Source organism: Suricata suricatta, chromosome 12 (assembly GCF_006229205.1).
Source record: "Suricata suricatta isolate VVHF042 chromosome 12, meerkat_22Aug2017_6uvM2_HiC, whole genome shotgun sequence".
Classification (NCBI taxonomy): Eukaryota; Metazoa; Chordata; class Mammalia; order Carnivora; family Herpestidae; genus Suricata; species Suricata suricatta.
This window is the reverse complement of record NC_043711.1, coordinates 77,178,349-77,196,454: the sequence shown is the minus strand read 5'-3', so window position 1 is coordinate 77,196,454 and position 18,106 is coordinate 77,178,349. Positions and strand designations below refer to the sequence as shown.

At 51.1% G+C, this 18,106-nt stretch overlaps 1 protein-coding gene across 1 annotated transcript; it reads left to right on the top strand.

The window, feature by feature from the left end:
• Window positions 1-8,288: 8,288 nt before the first annotated feature.
• Window positions 8,289-18,106, top strand: CDC25B (cell division cycle 25B). Its single transcript, XM_029918328.1, is given in 16 exon segments — window positions 8,289-8,583; window positions 9,392-9,501; window positions 10,315-10,366; window positions 12,355-12,396; window positions 12,619-12,655; window positions 12,899-13,102; window positions 13,105-13,251; window positions 13,434-13,568; window positions 13,965-14,045; window positions 14,172-14,348; window positions 14,520-14,615; window positions 15,189-15,251; window positions 15,404-15,502; window positions 15,718-15,851; window positions 16,548-16,659; window positions 16,780-18,106. Coding segments are annotated over 16 exon segments (1,830 nt in total). The 5' UTR covers window positions 8,289-8,383; the 3' UTR covers window positions 16,921-18,106.

The window sequence follows — 18,106 nt, the reverse complement described above, 5'->3', positions numbered from 1 at the left end:
CGGAGCGGGATCTCGCGGGAAGCGCGGGGACGCCCGGCACCGCCTCCCCGCCCTCCGCGCCCACCCCCCTCCCCGCCATCCCAGACCGACCGCGGGGGGGCGCTGCGGCCTGCTGGACCAGCCAATGCTCGGGAGTCCAGAGACCCGCGGGCAAACGCGCCGGCAGGGGCGCGGTGCCCGGCTTCTGCGCCCAGTGGGCACCGATCTGCTGCTTATACAGTAACAACTGTGTTTTGTGGTTTTTGTTTTGTGACAGCAAGAATAGCCCACGGGTTTTGCGGAATCTGAAAAATACAGGAAACTAAAACTCACCTGCACCACAACACCTGGAGGCATGTACAGGTAACATTTTGATACGTTTCCTTCCAGTCTTTTCTCTAGGTTCACGCAGTTTTCTTTTATAAATTTGTTGCATAAAACTGGCATCAGATGTATGCACTCTATAACTGGCATCTCCTGCTGTTTTACCTGGCATCAAGTGATAAGAATTCTGCTATTCGATAAAGTATGGCCAGCATCCTTTTTAATAGTTGTATATTGTTCCAATTATGGATGAACACTAATTTATGTAGCCTTTTGTTACACACTTAGATTATTTTTATAAGCAGCATTACAATTTTAAATCTTTTTGATAGTAATCCAAAATCCACAGATAAACACTGATAACATATGTGTGTCACTGCCTGGACTTTTCCATGCATACAGGCATAAATGTGTTTTCACCTACAGAAATAATGTCATTTATATGTATAAAAGCATACATACACATAAATCTCTGAAACCTCCGCCTCCACCAAATAAAAATGACATATTCTTAAGACAATGAATGCATTGCAGTGTTTTTATTTTTATTTGCTTAAAATATATTTTAATGTTTTATTTATATTTGAGCGAGCGGCGGAGAGAGGGGGAGACAGAATCCACGAAGCAGGCTCCAGGCTCCGAGGTGTCAGCACACAGCCTGACGCCGGGCTCGAACCCATAAACCACGAGATCATGACCTGAGCCGAAGCCAGATGCTTAAGCAACTGAGCCATCCATGTGCCCCATTGCAGTGGTTTTTCAAAAAATCTCTTAGAGTAGTGTGAGGTGTGTAGTCAAAGAGGAAGGCTATGACCCAGGGGGATGGGCTAAGGACTTGGGGCTGGATGAGGCTACAAGCAAGTGGATGTGTACAAAGAAGAGGATCAAGGACAGCACCCTGGGCTCTCCAAGGTTAAGGGTTCAAGAAAGGACTAACAAGAAATTCATGAAAAACAGCTGAAAAGGTTGGAGAACCACCAGGCCTGTATGGTGTTCCAGAGGCCAAAGGGGAGAAAGTGTAACTCACTGCTGTGTTAGTGTGTATTTTTCTTTGAATGCTGTTTGAATGTGAATTTTCTAGTCACAGTAGTGTGGCCATTTCCTGTGAATTTTCCAGTCATACTTTCTGTCCATGTTTCTTTTGTATTTGTCTTTTTGTGGACTTATAGGAGCTCTTCATATGCTCTGAACACAAAATCTTTGTTAAGTATATTGCAAATATTTTCTTCCAGTCTGCTACTTGTCCTTTCACATAGCCTAGGGAATCTTAGGTATGAGATGTTTGTAACCTTTAAGTTAGCAACTGTGTCAATTTGTTCCTTTATTGTTTCTGGGTTTTGTGTCTTACTTAGGCCTTTCCACTCTTGAGACATAAAAAATATTCTTCTAATCACAAGGTCTAGAAGAACATGGGAGATTTTTCCCTACAGGGACCAGATCAGTGCTTGGTCCATAATGGGTATATAGTCTCTGTGCAAAGATGAATGTAGGGCTAACCTGTCCGAAACTCCTTACCACACAGTTTCAGGAAACTGCGTCTGTATTTTGGTGATTTCATCTATGTACACGTATGTCCCTCCTGCCTCTTCACCCATCCTGGCTTATAATCAATGTATGTTTGGGTGAATGGACAATGGTTGGGCTTCTTTTTTTTTGTACTTTGCTGAATTTTCCAAGTGTTTTTCAATAAGCAAGGACAACAGGACCTTTAAAATTAAAAGGAGAGTGGAAAGCTTGCTGAGGGGCATGAAGGATAATGATTAGGTAAGCAGAATGGGTATTAGGCCTAGTGGGCAGCTTTGGACAGCCTAGGCCAAGAGAAGAGAGGGTGGACTGTGGACTTCCCTAAAGTGGGTGATTGGAAAGCTGGAGCTTACAGAGGGAGATGGGGGGATCTCTGGGCTCCAGATGGATTGATGTGGGAACTGTTCAGTTGAGGTGGAGTGGAAATGGGCCTATGCCCTGCTACAGGCAGCAGGTAGACCAGATGTCTGGAAATGGCTGTGCTGCGCATAAGTGTGTGGCTTCTTTTTTTGTCCTAGAAGTGGCTCTACTGGTATTTTTTGTAAGACACCAAGGATGGGCCTGGAAGTTGAAGACAATGTGGGCCTAATGATGGAGGATACAGTTAGCAGGAAAGAGGTTTTCCAGATATTTGAGGACATCTCTAGGTTTCCTAGAGCCAAGAGTCCCAAGAGAAAAACCTCATTTCTCCCCCAATCTTCCATAATTCTATTCATACTTTCATTTTTTTTATTTTTAGAGAGAGGGCAAGCAAGAGCATGAGAAAGCATGGGAGGAGCAGAGGGAGAGGGAGAGAGATAGAAGCCCAAGCAGGCTCCACATTGTCAGCACAGAGCCCAATGTGGGGCTAGAACTCACAAACTGAGAAATCATGACCTGAGCCAATGACAAAAGTCAGACACTTAATTAACTGAGCCACCCAGGTGCCCCCATCCTTTCATTTTTTTTTAAGTTTATTTATTTATTTTGAGAGAGAGCACAGAAGAGAAGCAGAGAGAGGGGGAGAGAATCCCAAGCAGTGCTGTCAGTGCAGAGCCTGACGCCAGGCTTGAACTCATGAACCATGAGATAATGACCTGAGCTGAAATCAAGAGTCGGACTCTTAACTGACTGAGCCACCCAGGTACTCCCTCCACCCTTTTATTTTAATAGCTTTATTGAGATATATTTCACATACCATACAACTCACCCATTTAGCATATACAATTCATAGATATATGCAACTATCACCACAGTCAATTTTAGAACATTTTCATCACCTTAGAAAGAAATCCCTGCCTCAATACTTCATATGAATGGAATAAAATAACATATGTCTTTTATGACTGGCTTCTTTCACTTAGAGTCCTATTTTCAACAGTCATCCACGATGAAGCATCTATTGGTGTTTTATTCTTTTCTTACAGCTGAATAATATTCTATTGTATGAATATAAGACATTTATCATTTGATGGACACTGGATTATTTCTGTTTTGGCCATTACAAATAATGCTGCATTTGTTTGCCAGTTTTTGTGTGACATATATTTTCATTTTTCTTGGGTGTGGAGTTGCTGGGTCATATGGTAGCTCTATGTTTAATTGTTTGGGGAACTACCAGATTGAGAGCATGGTCTTTTAATTAACTTAAAAATTGTACCTGTGCTTTAGGAAACATTTTAAAATACAGAAGATGTTGAGGATAGAAATAGTTACTTCCATTACTCAGAGAATATCCTTGTGAGATACTTTTCTGTGCATGTTGTTTTTAATGGGACCACAGTTGGCATATTTTGTAGCCCATATTGTGAACATCTTTTCATGTCAATAATTATTTTCATCAGTGAGTTTCAACTTTCTTTTACTCTAGGGACACTTTCTTCAAAAGACTATTTTCTGAGAGCCCAATATATAATCATATGAATATCAACAATTACTTATTTGGCCCCTGTTGGATGCCAAGCATCCCTACCTGCCCCCATGCCCATTCTCTCTATTTGTCTGTTTGTTTGTTTTTAACATTTATTTATTTTTGAGAGAGAGAGAGACAGCATGAGCAGGGGAGAGGCAGAGAAAGAAGGAGACACAGAATCTGAAGCAGGCTCCAGTTTCTGCACAGAGCCAGATGCAGGGCTCAAACTCACGAACTGTGAGATTGTGACCTGAGCTGAAGTCAGATGCCTAATTGACTGAGCCACCCAGGTGCCCCATGCCCATTCTCTTTAAAAGCGGCAGGTGTTCCACAGTTTAGAGAAATCACCTCATTAGCTGCTGCTCTGTAAGAACATTCAGCTTGCTCTCTGCATTTCATTGTTACTAACGATGACTCAATGAACAAACATCTGTGTGTACTTTTAACATTTCTCTCTTTTTTTAATGTTTTATTTATTTTTGATACAGAGAGAGACAGAGCATGAGAGGGGGAGGGGCAGAGAGAAAAGGAGACACGGAACCGAAAGCAGGCTCCAGGCTCTCCAGCTGTCAGCACAGAGCCCGACGCACCCCTTAACATCTCTTTAAGAGAAATCCGTCAGAGGCCAACCTTGGACTTGGACCTATATGAGGTGCCTGGAGATGAGAGGAGAGGCAAATGATTTGGTCTCTGTTCTTCAGCTCAGTCAGCCTGAGGAAATGACATTCAGGAAAGGAAAAAAGAGATTTCAATAAATAAAGCTTGTATCTTGTAATAATTGCTTTTTAGAAATTCATTCTTTGGGGGTGCCTGGGTGGCTCAGTCGGTTAAGCGTCGGCTTCAGCTCAGGTCATGATCTCACGGTTCGTGGGTTCGGGCCCTGCATTGGGCTCTGTGCTGACAGCTAGCTCAGAACTTGGAGCCTGCTTCAGATTCTGTATCTCCCTCTCTCTCTGACCCTCCCCTGCTCGTGATGTCTCTCTCTGTCTTTCAAAAATAAAAAGCATAAAAAAAAAAGGAATTCATTCTGTATGTACCTGCCACATCAATGTAAAAACGAATAACCTCAATGTTCAGCATTAGGGAAATATGAGTAAATATATGCCACTCTGGTACTAATATAGATCCATCTTCAAGTAAAAGAAAGTAAGGTGTAAGACAATGTTTCACATACTGTTATATTTATAAAAATATGGACATATGCTTGTACATATATAGACCTGCACTGTCCACTACAGTAGCCACTAATCCCATATGGTTATTGAGCACTTGAAATGTGGCAAGTCCAAGCTCAGGTATGCTGTGAGTGTAAAATGCACTTTGGACTTTGAAAATTGGTACCAAAAAAAGTATCTAAAACATATAATTAGGGGCATCTGATCTCACAGTTCATGCGTGGGATTGAGCCCCCCATCCAGCCAGCTTGGATTTTCTCTCTCTCCCTCCCTAAGTCTTCCTCCACTCATGTGTTTTCTTGTTCTCAAAATAAACTTTCAAAATAAATATTGAATTAATAATTCTTGTATTGATAATATGTTTAAATGATAACATTTTGAATATATTAGGTCAAATAAAATGTTAAAATTTTAACAATTTCTTTTATATTTTTTATGTGGCCACTAGAAAATTTTAAATTATGCATTTGGCTCATATTTGTGCCTCCCATTATGTTTCGATTGCCTAGGACTGTCATAGACTATCTCCAGAATATGCAACAACTTTATAATAGTGACTGCATCTGTCCTGAAGATTTGTGTGGGGTGGGAGAATGACTTTTCACTGCTGTTTTGTGCCATTTGAATTTTTTTGCCCCTTTTTCTTTCTTTCTTCCAGTTTTTAAAAGTTTATTTATTCATTTTTGAGGGGGAGAGAGAGAGCAAGCACAAGCAGGCGAGGGGCAAAGGGAGAGAGAATCCCAAGCAGGCTTCATGCTGTCAGCATGTTGCCCAACATGGGGCTTGAACGCACAAATGGTGAGATCATGCCTGAGCCAAAAATCAAGAGCTGGACACTCAACTGACTGAGCTATATAGGCATCCCGGTAACATGTTCCAATTTTAAAAACCATTTAACATGTCACAAGCCATGACAGAAAAGGCACTAGAAAATGAGTTCCACAAAGACACCATGTGGGAATAGGTTTGGAGAAGCAGGAGGATTTTCCAAATATGTGATAATTTTTCTTTCTTTTCTGCCAAGGTATTAGGGTCACACCAGATCCCCTTAAGTGAGCCCAGAGCTTGATATGTGCAGTTCAGGGCACAGTGTTCCTTTCATGGGAAGGGGAGCTTTCTGAAGCCCAGAATTGTCATTGTTACCAGGACCTGGCTGGATACGGGGAGTTGTTCCTCATACAATATGATTGCAAATATCTATTTTATCTTACTTTATTGACCATCTGTTTTTAAATTGGGCACATAATCTGTGATCTAGCTGGCAAAAGGAGATGCAGAAAGATACACAGAGCTGATATGTGGGATGCTCTGGAATGACCCCTCTGTGGTCTTGGGCTCTCCTCACTGGCCCAGAGGTGACCTCTGACTGTGAGATTTCAAAGGATTCAAGAGTGTAACACTCCCCCACCTTTTGTTGGCCACACACAGACACACTCTCCCCACACCCTATAGAAGCATGTAAGCACGATCTCGTGTGTGTGTGTGTGTGTGTGTGTGTGTGTGTGTGTGTGTGTTGGGGGTGGGTAACACCTGCTGGGTTGATTTTGAAAATGCAACCCTTCAGTTTTATTTCTGGTCTTTGAAGTGGGAGGTCTCACAGACTGTCTCCTACCCCCAATTCCCTATCCTGGGGACAGCCACAGCCTGGACTGTGTGAGTAGTGAGTGGCTAGAGATTGGGAGCTGGACCCTTGATCCAGGGTGGATGAACCTGAAACCTCAGCTCTGTCCAGCACTAAGCATAGCACCTGACACATCACAGAAGCTGCACAAAATGTTGGGAGAAGGAAAAGTCATGAACCCCACCCTCCTCCTCACCACTCTCAGATGGGACTGGGGTCTTTGTATCCCCTTCTTCCACAAGCCCCCTAGCCACCCAACCCCCTACTACCAGGTCCTCCCTTCTGGCACTCTGGCCCACTGCACCTTGGCAGGAGGGATGGGACTGCACGGAAAGAGGCGCAAAGCCTCAGTTCTTGCTTTCCCAGCTGTGCTCCATCCAGCCAGAGGCCAACTCTTCACTGGGAGACCGGATGCAAAAGCAGCTTACCACCCATTCACTTTTGGGTGCAGCCTTCTGGTCTCATTCCAGGAAAGCGGGATTGCTGGAAAGTGATTAGTTAGAAGATCCTCAGTTTATTTTTTTAATTTTTTAAACATTTATTTATTTTTGAGAGACAGATCATGAGCAGGGGAGGGGCAGAGAGAGAGAGAGGACACATAGAATCGGAAGCAGGCTCCAGGTTCTGAGCTGTCAGCACAGAGTCCCACGAGGGACTGGAACCCAGGAGCTGTGAGATCATGACCTGAGCAGAAGTCGGAGGCTCAACTGACTGAGCCACCCAGCAGCCCAAGAAGATGCTCAGTTTAAACTAGTGGTAAATTCAGTTTCCCTGGTCATCAAAGACACACCGGTTAAACAATATGATGCCATTGACATCACATTAGCCAAATCTTCAATGGGTATGAGATACTTCCATAATTGGGTTCTGAGGTCGTAAACACCTTCTTCGGCCCCAGTCGCTAAAACCTATGGCTAGGTCAGGCATTAGAGCTTCCTCTGGGTCACACGTATCCTATCGTAGGCCCCCACCTCGGGTCTGCCTCATGTGCGAGGGGCGAGGGGAGGGAAGAGGCTCCGCTTGACAATTATGCTTTAGGGACGCTCTGCGCTGTTTGTCGCGAGCGCAGGGAGGCTGCAGGAGCGCCTGGGGTGAATTTCTGCTTCACCACTTGCCCAGTGTGACCTTGAACGAGTTAATGAACTTCTCCACGCTTCAACGTCCGGGTCGATTGAGTGACAAACCCAGACCGCACCGCGTAGCCTTGTCTGGCAAACTCCTGGAGTGGAGCCTTTCACGGGGCCTACTGATGAGTCTAGGTGGTGTTAAATCTCCGGGGTGGGGTCCCTCTGTGGCCACCCTAGTGGGTGTTGCTTCCTCAGGGACCCTCTCGGCCCGGAGGTGGGGGCGGGGGGGGGAATGTAACTCCAAACCACATCCCCCCGAGAAGCAGAATTTGGGAAGCCAAGATCCTCGAGTCCTGGCTGGAGGGGCGGGGAGTGGCGCGTGGGGGCTCAGGAGAAACCGCGGTCCCTCAGCCCCAACCAAAGCCTGGAACTCCGCGGGGCCCGGCTGGCCAGCCTCCGCGCCTTTCACCCCGCGGGCCCCGCCCTCAGTCCCGCCCTTCTCTAACCCGAGCCCCCATTGGTGGCGTCCGGCGGCGCGGCCGCTGTTATTTTTCGAATATATAAGGAGGTGGAGGTGGCAGCTGCTGCTTAGAGGCTTCCCGGACTAGTGGCTGATCCCTGCGTCCCTCCACCCCGCCCCACCCTCCCCGCTTCCCTGTCCTCCCTCGCTTCGGCCCCGTGGCTCTTCCTCCCTCCCTCCCCCCTCCACCCCGGGCCCCGCTCCCCGCCTCGTCCCCGCCAGCTGTGCCCGGCGTCGCCCAGCGCCCGGCCCTCCGGCCAGCCTTCCGCGGGCCACGCCGCGATGGAGCTGCCCTGGCCCGAGCCCGCGTCGGGCTCGGCTCTTAGTCCTGCCGGCGTGCGCGGTGGCGCCGAGCGTCCCAGCCACCTCCGGGGCCTCCGGCTGGAAGCTCGTGGCCTCGTGGAGTCCCCGGAGCACGCGACCGCTTCTTCGCCGGTCACCACGCTCACCCAGACCATGCACAACCTCGCCGGGCTGGGCAGGTAGGACGCCCCACCGACGCGGGGTGTGGGGTGAGAGGCCCGCACTAGGGTGTTGGTCCCGGTGTGGGAGTCGAATCTGAGAGGCGGAATTGGGAGGGTCCTGGGTAGAGCCTGCTTCAGGGACCCGGGACAAGGACGATGAGGCCAGGTGTGTGCTGCTCACACCCTCCAGGTGACTTGCTCTTGGCAGCACAAACCTCTGGAGATGACTGTCCCTCCCCCTTCCCCTCCCCCCAACGTCTCCACCATGCTGCCTCCCTAACCTCTGCCCTAATCACCAGTATTTTGCCCCAGGCAGGGGATCCTGAGCTTGGAGTGGGAACTTGAGGATGGCGAGCAGCCTGATTCTCCTATGTCAATGCCCCTGCTCCCTCCACCCCTAGTTCTTGCCAGGGGTTAAGGGGTTAAACAGTAGTCCTGATTCCTGAACAGGCTGCAGTGTCCAGTCTGGGTTGCCCTCAGCGGCAATAGAGACCAAGTATTGGCCTTCTTTCCAGACAGATGGGTAGGGGTCTGAAGAGCTCTGAGGAAGGCCCTCCTGGGCTCCTCTGCTGCCCTGCCATCCTCCAGAGTGGCCCCCACCCCAGCTTCTTGCTCTTGCCCTGGGCTCACCTCTTTCTTAATCAACAGAGAAAAGACACTTAAGGCCCCTGCAGAAGGCCCAGAGAAGAGGGTAGGCCCTCAGTGCCGTCACATCCCTGGGGCAGTGGTGGGCCACTCAGAGGTGTGGCTGGTGGGAACATGGGCCAGCCAGCTCTTGAGCCCCACATTTGCCTTTCTCTTTCCGTGGGTCCCTGTTGCCTTCCAGTGAGACCCCAAAAAGTCAGGTAGGCAGCCTGCTCACACACCTATCCCTGTCCCGGAGGCGAGCATCTGAATCTTCCCTGTCGTCTGAGTCCTCTGAATCTTCTGATGCAGGTGAGGCTCAGGGGAACAGGGGGACTTGGGGGGCTGCCTGAATCTCCCCACTTTCCTGCCGATAAGACTAACATTTTCCCTACAGACAGGAGCCTCCACCTGCCCACTTCTCTTGGGGCTTACCACACCCAGCCGAGACTGGCTGAGCGGGCTGTCGGGCGGGGCCCGCTTGGGGAGAGGAGATCTTACCTATTTAAAACCAGGCGCCAAAGTTCCTGAATCACAGCCCCACCTGGGAGGCATTAGGGCTAAAACTTGGTCATTTTATAACATTCACTTGCCTTTAGCTATATAACCTTTTCTTTAAAAAGCTGTTATCTCTTCTAGAACAAATTAAACCAGTTCAAGAAAAATGCTTAGCAAAGTTTTGGTTTAAAAACCTATACAGAGGAGGAACATCTAGTGGCTCAGTTGGTTAAGCTTCAGATTCTTGATTTCAGCTCAGGTCATGATCTCAAAGTTCTCCATGGTGACAGCACACAGCCTACTTGGGATTCTGTCTCTCTCCCTCTCTCTGCCCCTCCCCCACAGTCATGCACACTTTATCAAAATAAATAACTAAACTAAACCCTCCTCCCAAACTCTATACAGAGGAGTTTCTATAGTAAACAGGAAGTGGAGCCCTGCACAATTGGGAGGGCAGTGTGTCAGCCCTTGGGGTTCATGGGTGGGTTTTTGTTTCATTTTTTTAATGTGTCAAGATCTAAAATAGACATAGGTTTTTCCTTTCTCTGAAAATGGTTGGGACATAGTGTGGGGAAAGTGTGCAGAAGATGGGCACTACTTTCAAACCAAGGTGCTCTGTCCCCCTAGGTCTCTGCATGGATTCTCCCAGCCCCATGGACCCACAGATGGCAGAACAGACGTAAGTACAGAAAAGGGATCTCCACTGGAGCACCTGAATGGCTCAGTAGGTTGAGCATCTGACTCTTGATTTTGGTTCAGGTCACCATCCCAGGGTCCTGGGATCGAGCCCTTTGTCAAGCTCCATACTGAGCTTGGAGCCTGCTTAAGATTTAAGATTCTCTCTCTCTCTCTCTCTCTCAAAAAGAAAGAGAAAAAGAAAAGGGATCTCTACAACCAAGAAGTTGTTACCTGCCTTTGGGAATCCCAGTTTCGACATAAACCCATTGGGAAAGCCTGGGAAAATGCCCAGACCCCTCCTATCCCTATATAGGGGGTACTAATTGACCTTCCCAAGTCCTGAGGTTCTGCTTCCTGTCTCAGAAAAGGGTCTGCTCCCATAGGAGCAGCTGACTGTGGTCTCAGGGCCAGGTAGTGGGGATAGTGGCTTCTGGAACAGTGGATACTTCAGCCAGCCCTTGGCTTGTGGGAATACATCCCTGATGTGTGTCCTGTTTCTCTTTTGCCTATACAGATGTTTATTACTTCTTTCCTGTGAAATATCATAATTTAAAAATATGGTCCGATTGACTCAAAACATTTAATTCGCTATAGACCAAACAAAACCATTATGGCAGGTTGGTCCAGTTCTTGACCATCTTATCAGGAACCTCTGGACCAGGCATTTTATAAGAGAGTGGAGATAGAGTTCTGCTGAGGCCAGATCCTTAGCCCTTGTAGGTGGGGCATGATAGTGTCTTCCAGACCACAGCTGTTCCCATCCAGCTGTGAGAGCCCCAGCAGGGAGAGCAGCTGCCAGGCCTTAGTGGGGACAGCTGAGCATCTCCAGACTGGGCTGGGGGACTATGGCTTTGGGGTTAGAGCCGTGGTTATCTTTCCTTCCACGGCTTCTGATCAGATTGGGCTGGGCTACAGGGTTTGTTCACAAACAGGAAACAGAGAGAAATGGGTGGAGGTGGGGGGACTGCAGGTCGGTTTTTGGTGGCAACACAGAGCTGTCCCTGCTTTACTCCTGAGGCCCAGGTGCAGACTGGAAACGAAGCCAACGAAATTGGTCATTCCTGATGCCAGGTTGTCTGGGCACAACCACTCCCCACCCCTGGGAGTTGTCCCCCTGACACTAGCCCTCAGTGGCCACCCCCCACCTCTGCACCTGCTGTGACGGTTACAGTTTCACAGAAAGAAGCGTGTGTGTGTGTGTGTGTGTGTGTGTGTGTGTGTGTGTGTGTGTGTGTGTGTGTCTGCGTTCACATAGACGCACAAAAGCCTTTCATAGCAGGTGGTCCTTGGTAACATAGCTAGGGGGTGGGGCTTATCTACAGAAGCTTGTGCCCAGCCTCAAAAGGAACATCTGTTGGAATTCTTTGCCTGCTGGCCTCTTCTAAGGCAGGAGAAGGGGGTGGGACGGAGGCTGGGTCCCGGAAAATTCCAGAGGAGGGAGGAGAGGATGTGACCCTGAACATTTGTCACTAGGGGGTCTGGCATGGCACACTGTGGCTGATCCAGGGGCACACTAAACTAGGCCCCTGTCCTGGAGGGAGCCAGGAGCACCCCACACAAGGGGAGGGAAGGCATCCAGGCCCTGGAGATACCCACATTGTTGGCCACAGTCTGTCATCATGGGATGGATGGATGCCTTTCCTGGCCACCATATGGCCCTGCTGAGATGATTTGCATACAGGTGGAAGGCCTGTGGGCAGGCTGGCGAGACCGTTGCCTTGGTAGCGCCTCAGCAACCCTGTGACCTGTCCCAGCTGTCTCTATTGCTGCCATTCTCTGGGCCCCCTTCCATTCAGGGAAGGCTTCAAAATCCCAGGCTGCTTCTCATTTCCCCCTCCCCAATACCTGGACCGTCTCCCTGCGTTTTCCCTCCACTGTCTACTGGCTTAAGTCCTGGCCCCCAGGCCTTGTGGACTGGGGCCCTGATGCTGGGGGTGGGCAATGTGCTGTAGTAGGAGGTGGACTGCATAGGACTTTTCTCTCTCCTAGGTTTGAACAGGCCATCCAAGCAGCCAGCCGGGTCATCCGAAAGTAAGTGCTCCCGCCTCCCTCAGGCACACTCTGGTAGTCTACCTACCACAGGCTCTGTCCCTGCCCCCCTGCTGCCCGTTGGATGAAGTAGGCATGGGGAGGGTGCTGTCCCATTCCCTCCCACAGAGATGCATAGGGCTGTGTGGTAGAGGGGCATCGTGCCTGCTCTCCTGCACAGCCCTCTACTCTCCAGCCCTGACATGTTCCAATTTCTTCCTGCAGTGAGCAGTTTGCCATTCGACGCTTCCAGTCCTTACCGGTGAGCGCTGTCTGAGGTCTGACGTTGGCCAGGCTTGAGGAGGGGGGCAGGAGGGATCCAGGGTTGCCTCCTAGAGGGTGGACTTGAACTGGTCTGGTGTCCCTGGTCTGGCTGTGGGAGATGGGATTTTGGAGGTGCATGGGCCAGCTGGGGGAGTCAGAGGAGGGGTGGGAGAAGGTAGGGCCAGGGCTGGTGGCAGAGGAATGCAGCCTTCAGCGCCTGCTGCCCTACCTGGCTCTCTAGGTGAGGCTTCTGGGCCACAGCCCTGTGCTACGGAACATCACCAACTCCCAAGCACCTGGCAGCTGGAGGAAGAGCGAGGCGTGTGGCGGAGCTGCCCGCAGTTTTGGGGAGGACAAAGAGAATGTGCGCGTCCAGAAGGCTGGAGTGGGAGCACTTCAGGGAGAGAAAGGGGTGTGCTGGGGTGGTTCCCTGGCATTTGATGACACCCTTCCCCCGCATCTTGCCCACAGGATGGATTTGTTTTCAAGATGCCGTGGAAACCCTCACATCCCAGCCATGCCCATGCTTTGGAAGAGTGGGCTGACCGAAGAGAAGCCTTTGCCCAGAGACCAAGCTCAGCCCCTGACCTGATGGTACATCAGGGGAGCCAAACCATGCAGGGTGGGCTTGCATGTAGAGTGGGTGCCCCTGAAGGCAGCCTGGGAGAAGGTGGAGGGTAATCCTGAGGCAGTGGAAACCTTTCCTCAGAAGGATGGGTTTGGGGGCTGTCTGAGGTCTTCCCACCCTGAGTAGCTTGTGTCTGCCCCCTGCACAGTGTCTCACCCCTGAGCGGAAGATGGAGGTAGAAGAGTGGAGTCCCCCAGCCCGATCCCGCTTCCCTCTGACTGCCACCCAGGGGGCCTCTGAGGAGGATGATGGATTTGTGGACATCCTGGAGAGTGACTTAAAGGTACCCAGTCATTCCCCAGGATCTCCCAAGAGAGGAGAGCACTGGCCCCCTGCAGGGAGATGATACCTTCATTCTGATGACAGAAGAGGAATTGGAGTTAATGGAGTCACAGCCTGACCTCTGGCCTACCAAAGACTAGCCAGTGGCTGGTGCTGGTGATGCAGGATGGAGGGCACTGCAGGGAGGAGGGAAGCCAGGCCCTCCACCATGGCCACACTTCTCACGGTTTTGTGCAAGCCCCTACAGCAAGTGGGGCCCTGCAGTTTCCTGGTTCTGGGGGACCACGCTGTGTGGATGTGCTGGCAGGGGCAAGGAGGGCCATGCTGGAGGACTTGGGGCCTAAGCAGTTTGGCCTTTGCCTGCATGTTAACCATATCCTTGCTGATTTGGCCTCAGGACGACAATGCGGTCCCCCCAGGCATGGAGAGCCTCATTAGCGCCCCACTGGTCAAGACCTCAGGAAAGGAGGAAGAGCAGGTAGGTCTCTGGGGAGTGGGGGGGGGGGGCTCTCATAACTTGGAGGGGTGGGACCCTACTCTCCAGATGGGGTTGGTAGGGGGCAGGGGCTAGACACTCTGACCCTTGACCTGCCACCCCTACCAGGACCTCATCATGTACAGCAAGTGCCAGCGGCTCTTCCGCTCTCCGTCCATGCCCTGCAGCGTGATCCGACCCATCCTCAAAAGGCTAGAGCGGCCCCACGACAGGGACCTGCCTGTACAGAACAAGCGGAGGAGGAGTGTGACCCCTCCAGAGGAGCAACGGGAGGCTGAGGAACCTGTGGGTGCCCCCCCCCAGGGTGGGGCTGGGCAGCCACTGTCCAAGTCCACCCTGCAAGCCCTTCTTGGCTGGGCTTGTGGCAGAGGTCAGGGTGCAGGGAAAGAGGTATCAGATGAACGGGGCACTGAGGGTCAGCCTCGCCCCTGATCCCGGCCACAATCCACCCCACAGAAAGCCCGTGTCCTTCGCTCAAAGTCCTTGTGTCATGATGAGATTGAGACTATCCTGGACAGTGACCACCGAGAACTGATTGGGGACTACTCCAAGGTACCAGCACTGGGGACATCTTTCAGACTTGACCCCTGACCATGTGGCTCTCTAAGCTCAGCAGCTGCTTTGGCACCTTCGTCTCCCCTCCCAGAACCCCTCCCCCTAACTCCCTGCTTCATCCTTTGCAGCTTATCCTTTATTCTTACCTAGACTCCTCTCTCTAGCTCTCTTTGGTCTCCTGACTCTACCTCAAGTCTGTCTGGGGGCATCAGTTATATTTCAACCTTGGAAAATATTTCCAAGCTAACATCTAGCTTGAAGCCTCCTCTGGCCTTATCAGGGTCATGGCCCGCCGGGGGGGGGGGGGGGGGCAGCTCTTCTGTTCCCGTCTTCACTTACCCTTGGAAAGGGGTTGTTCCCTGGAGGGCAGACTGAAGAGGCACCTCTTGGTTGCTATGGGAACCAGAGCTAAATTGGAAGGTCAAAGTTGGTGTGGCCTTCTGTGCTTAGAAAAGAAACTCCATCCTTTCCTGGCTCCTAGTCTTGCCAGTTTCACCTTTTTTCCTCTCCTCTCCCCTCCCCCATTCCCTCCCCCCTTTCCTCTTCTCAGTCTCTCTCTCTTCCCTTCAGGCCTTCCTTCTGCAGACGGTGGATGGGAAGCACCAAGATCTCAAGTATATCTCGCCAGAAACGGTATGTGGGGATGTGCCATTCTCCAGGCGCACTTGGGATGGCTATTTGCCTGTTAACCTTTTCTGGCTGAAAAAGGCCAGACCAGTGGTAGGGTTGGGGGCAGCTCCCACCTGTCAGCCTGACCTGCCGGGACCCACCTCTGTGGCCCACAGATGGCAGCCCTGCTGGCAGGCAAGTTCAGCAACATCGTGGAGAAGTTTGTGATTGTGGACTGCAGGTACCCCTACGAGTATGAAGGCGGGCACATCAAGGTGAGGTGGACTGATGAGGACAGGCCCTGAAGACCCACCAGGTCTGTCCTTCTTCTGCGGGGAGGGTGACTCAGTGAGGGCGGCTGCACCCTCCCATAGGGAAGGATCCTGCCCAGTAAGAGGTAGGGTAACCTGTCTGAAAGTTGGGGAGTGCACAGGGAGGGACCTGCCACCTAGGCCCAGGGCTGCAGCCTGACCTTTAGCTCCTCTGGCAGACTGCGGTGAACCTGCCCCTGGAACGGGACGCTGAGACCTTCCTGCTACGGAGCCCCATCACGCCCTGTAATCTGGACAAGAGAATCATTCTCATTTTCCACTGTGAATTCTCATCTGAGCGTGGTCCCCGCATGTGAGTCAGCCAGCTGGTGTCTGCTCCTGACCTTCTCTGTCTGGGCTTTGGGATGCTGGAGCCATCTGATGCACGGAGGCCTGAGCCCAGCCCCAGCCCCTCCTAGACCTGGGCCTCTGTCTCCTGCCTGCATGGAGCAGACCTTAGCCTCCCTTCCTGAGCATGGCTCCCTCCTCCTACATCCCTCTCTCCATCCTTCCTGTCAGGCCTCATGTCCATCCACCACCCATTGCCACCCTCCCCCGCAACCAAGATTTCAGTTCTAAGTCTCCGGAAGTGTCCTTAACATTCAAGGGCCCTGTCCCAAGCCTCAGTGATATTGACCCTTCCGGGGTTTGACTGATCTTTCTTCTCCCCACCTCTTATCCTCGCAAGTCTTGTCCAGACCTCCTGAACAGATCTCTACAATTTTGCCCACTTCTCTTCTTTCTCCTTCCCCTTTCTTGGTCCAGGTCAGATATCTCTAAACAAAGATTGTCTTCTAGAAACAACTCCCTTGATTTACCTCCTTCCTTCCATCTCCTTTTCTGGACCCAGTAGCCCAATGATCTAAAAGGGTTCTTGTGTCTGACATTCCTTTACTCAACCCTTCTGTGGCACCCCATGGCCTGCTAAGGGGTGGGCGCAAAGAACAGGTCCCATGAGGTATACCTCCTGCCACATGCCCTCTGACCCCCACACCCCTGCTGGCCCCAGGTGCCGTTTCATCAGGGAGCGCGACAGAGCTGCCAACGACTATCCCAGCCTCTACTATCCAGAGATGTATATCCTCAAGGGCGGCTATAAGGAGTTCTTCCCGCAGCACCCGGTACCATAGGGCGTGGGAGGGTTGGACTGTAGGGAATGGGCTCCGCCCAAGGAGAAGGGAGGGCTCCTTCCCAGAGTTAACCATTCCACCATATTGATTGACCCTCCCATCCTGCCCTAGACCTTCTGTGAGCCCCAGGACTACCGGCCCATGAACCATGAGGCCTTTAAGGATGAGCTGAAGACCTTCCGCCTCAAGACCCGAAGCTGGGCTGGGGAGAGGAGCCGGCGGGAGCTCTGTAGCCGTCTGCAGGACCAGTGAAGGCCAGCACTGGTCCTGCCTACCCTCTCTGCCTCACGGCCTGGGTGCCAGCCACCCAGGGCCCTGTGGGGCTGAGAGTCTGCTGGAGGCCCCAGGTGCCATCCAGGGGAAGGGCGGTGAGGGTGTCCTGTCTGTCTGCCCCCAGCCCTGGTCCCTCTGTCTCCCTTCAATCATACTCCAGACCCTCGTCCCACTCCCACCCCAGCCCAGCCCCTGGAGGAGCCTAGCCTGTTGACTTGGTGAAATTGGACTAAGTCCAGCTCAAAGGAAGTATTTTGTGTCCTGCAAGAACCTTTTTGCTTTTTTCCTTCCTTGTTTGAGTTAACCCTTTGTTTCCCATGTCCAGAAAAGACCCCCCCCTTTCTCTAGAGGCTTTGTTTGTATGTGGCCGGAGGAAAGCCAGAGCCCCCCAGGACGGGCCAAGACAGAACCCCTCCCTGGGAGTGAAGCTGGCACTGTGGCCAGGCCCTCTCCAGCACTCCTCAGTGTGTCTGCCGTGTTCCCTTTTTCTTTCTCTTTCCTTTCCCTTCACATGAACACGTCCAGCACAAACATTAAGCTCTTACTCTTTCCGGTTTCAGTGTTACCCGCACGCTTGATTCATTTGTCTGATTTGTTGCCCATCTCAGGATATTCACAGGCTGAGGATTAGGCCTCCTCTCCAGCTGGGGTTAGAAACTCCGAACGTTAATTAGCCACTTGACCCTAGCCTCTGTTGCCTCAGAAAGGGCTATTATTTTCAGGGGCCCTTGGACAAGGGCTAAGGCCTGCATCCTGAGCCCCTGGAAGCCCAGACCTCACTACTGTGAACCCCAGGGCCTGACTGGTCAGAACTTGCTGCTGTCTTGTTGTGGATGGACAGATGGACGAACGGATGGATGAAAGATGGGTGGATGGATGGATAGTCATGGATGCCCAATGCCTCCCCCCACCAAACCGCTGAGTGGAAGCATTTCAGTGAGTGTGACAGCTTGCGGCAAGAATATATATGTGTCTGTCTGTGTGGACAAAGTCTTTACACTTTAAGGTTTGAAAATATTCAAGACAAAATGTCATGGAGGCAGTGAAGCCAAGGCCAGAGCCACGTCTGGATTCTGAACCTCAGGATGTGTGAGGGGCTGTGCTTGAAGGCCCTGATGCGTCATCTGTTTGGGCCTTGGTTCAATAAAGCACTGAGCAAAGCTGA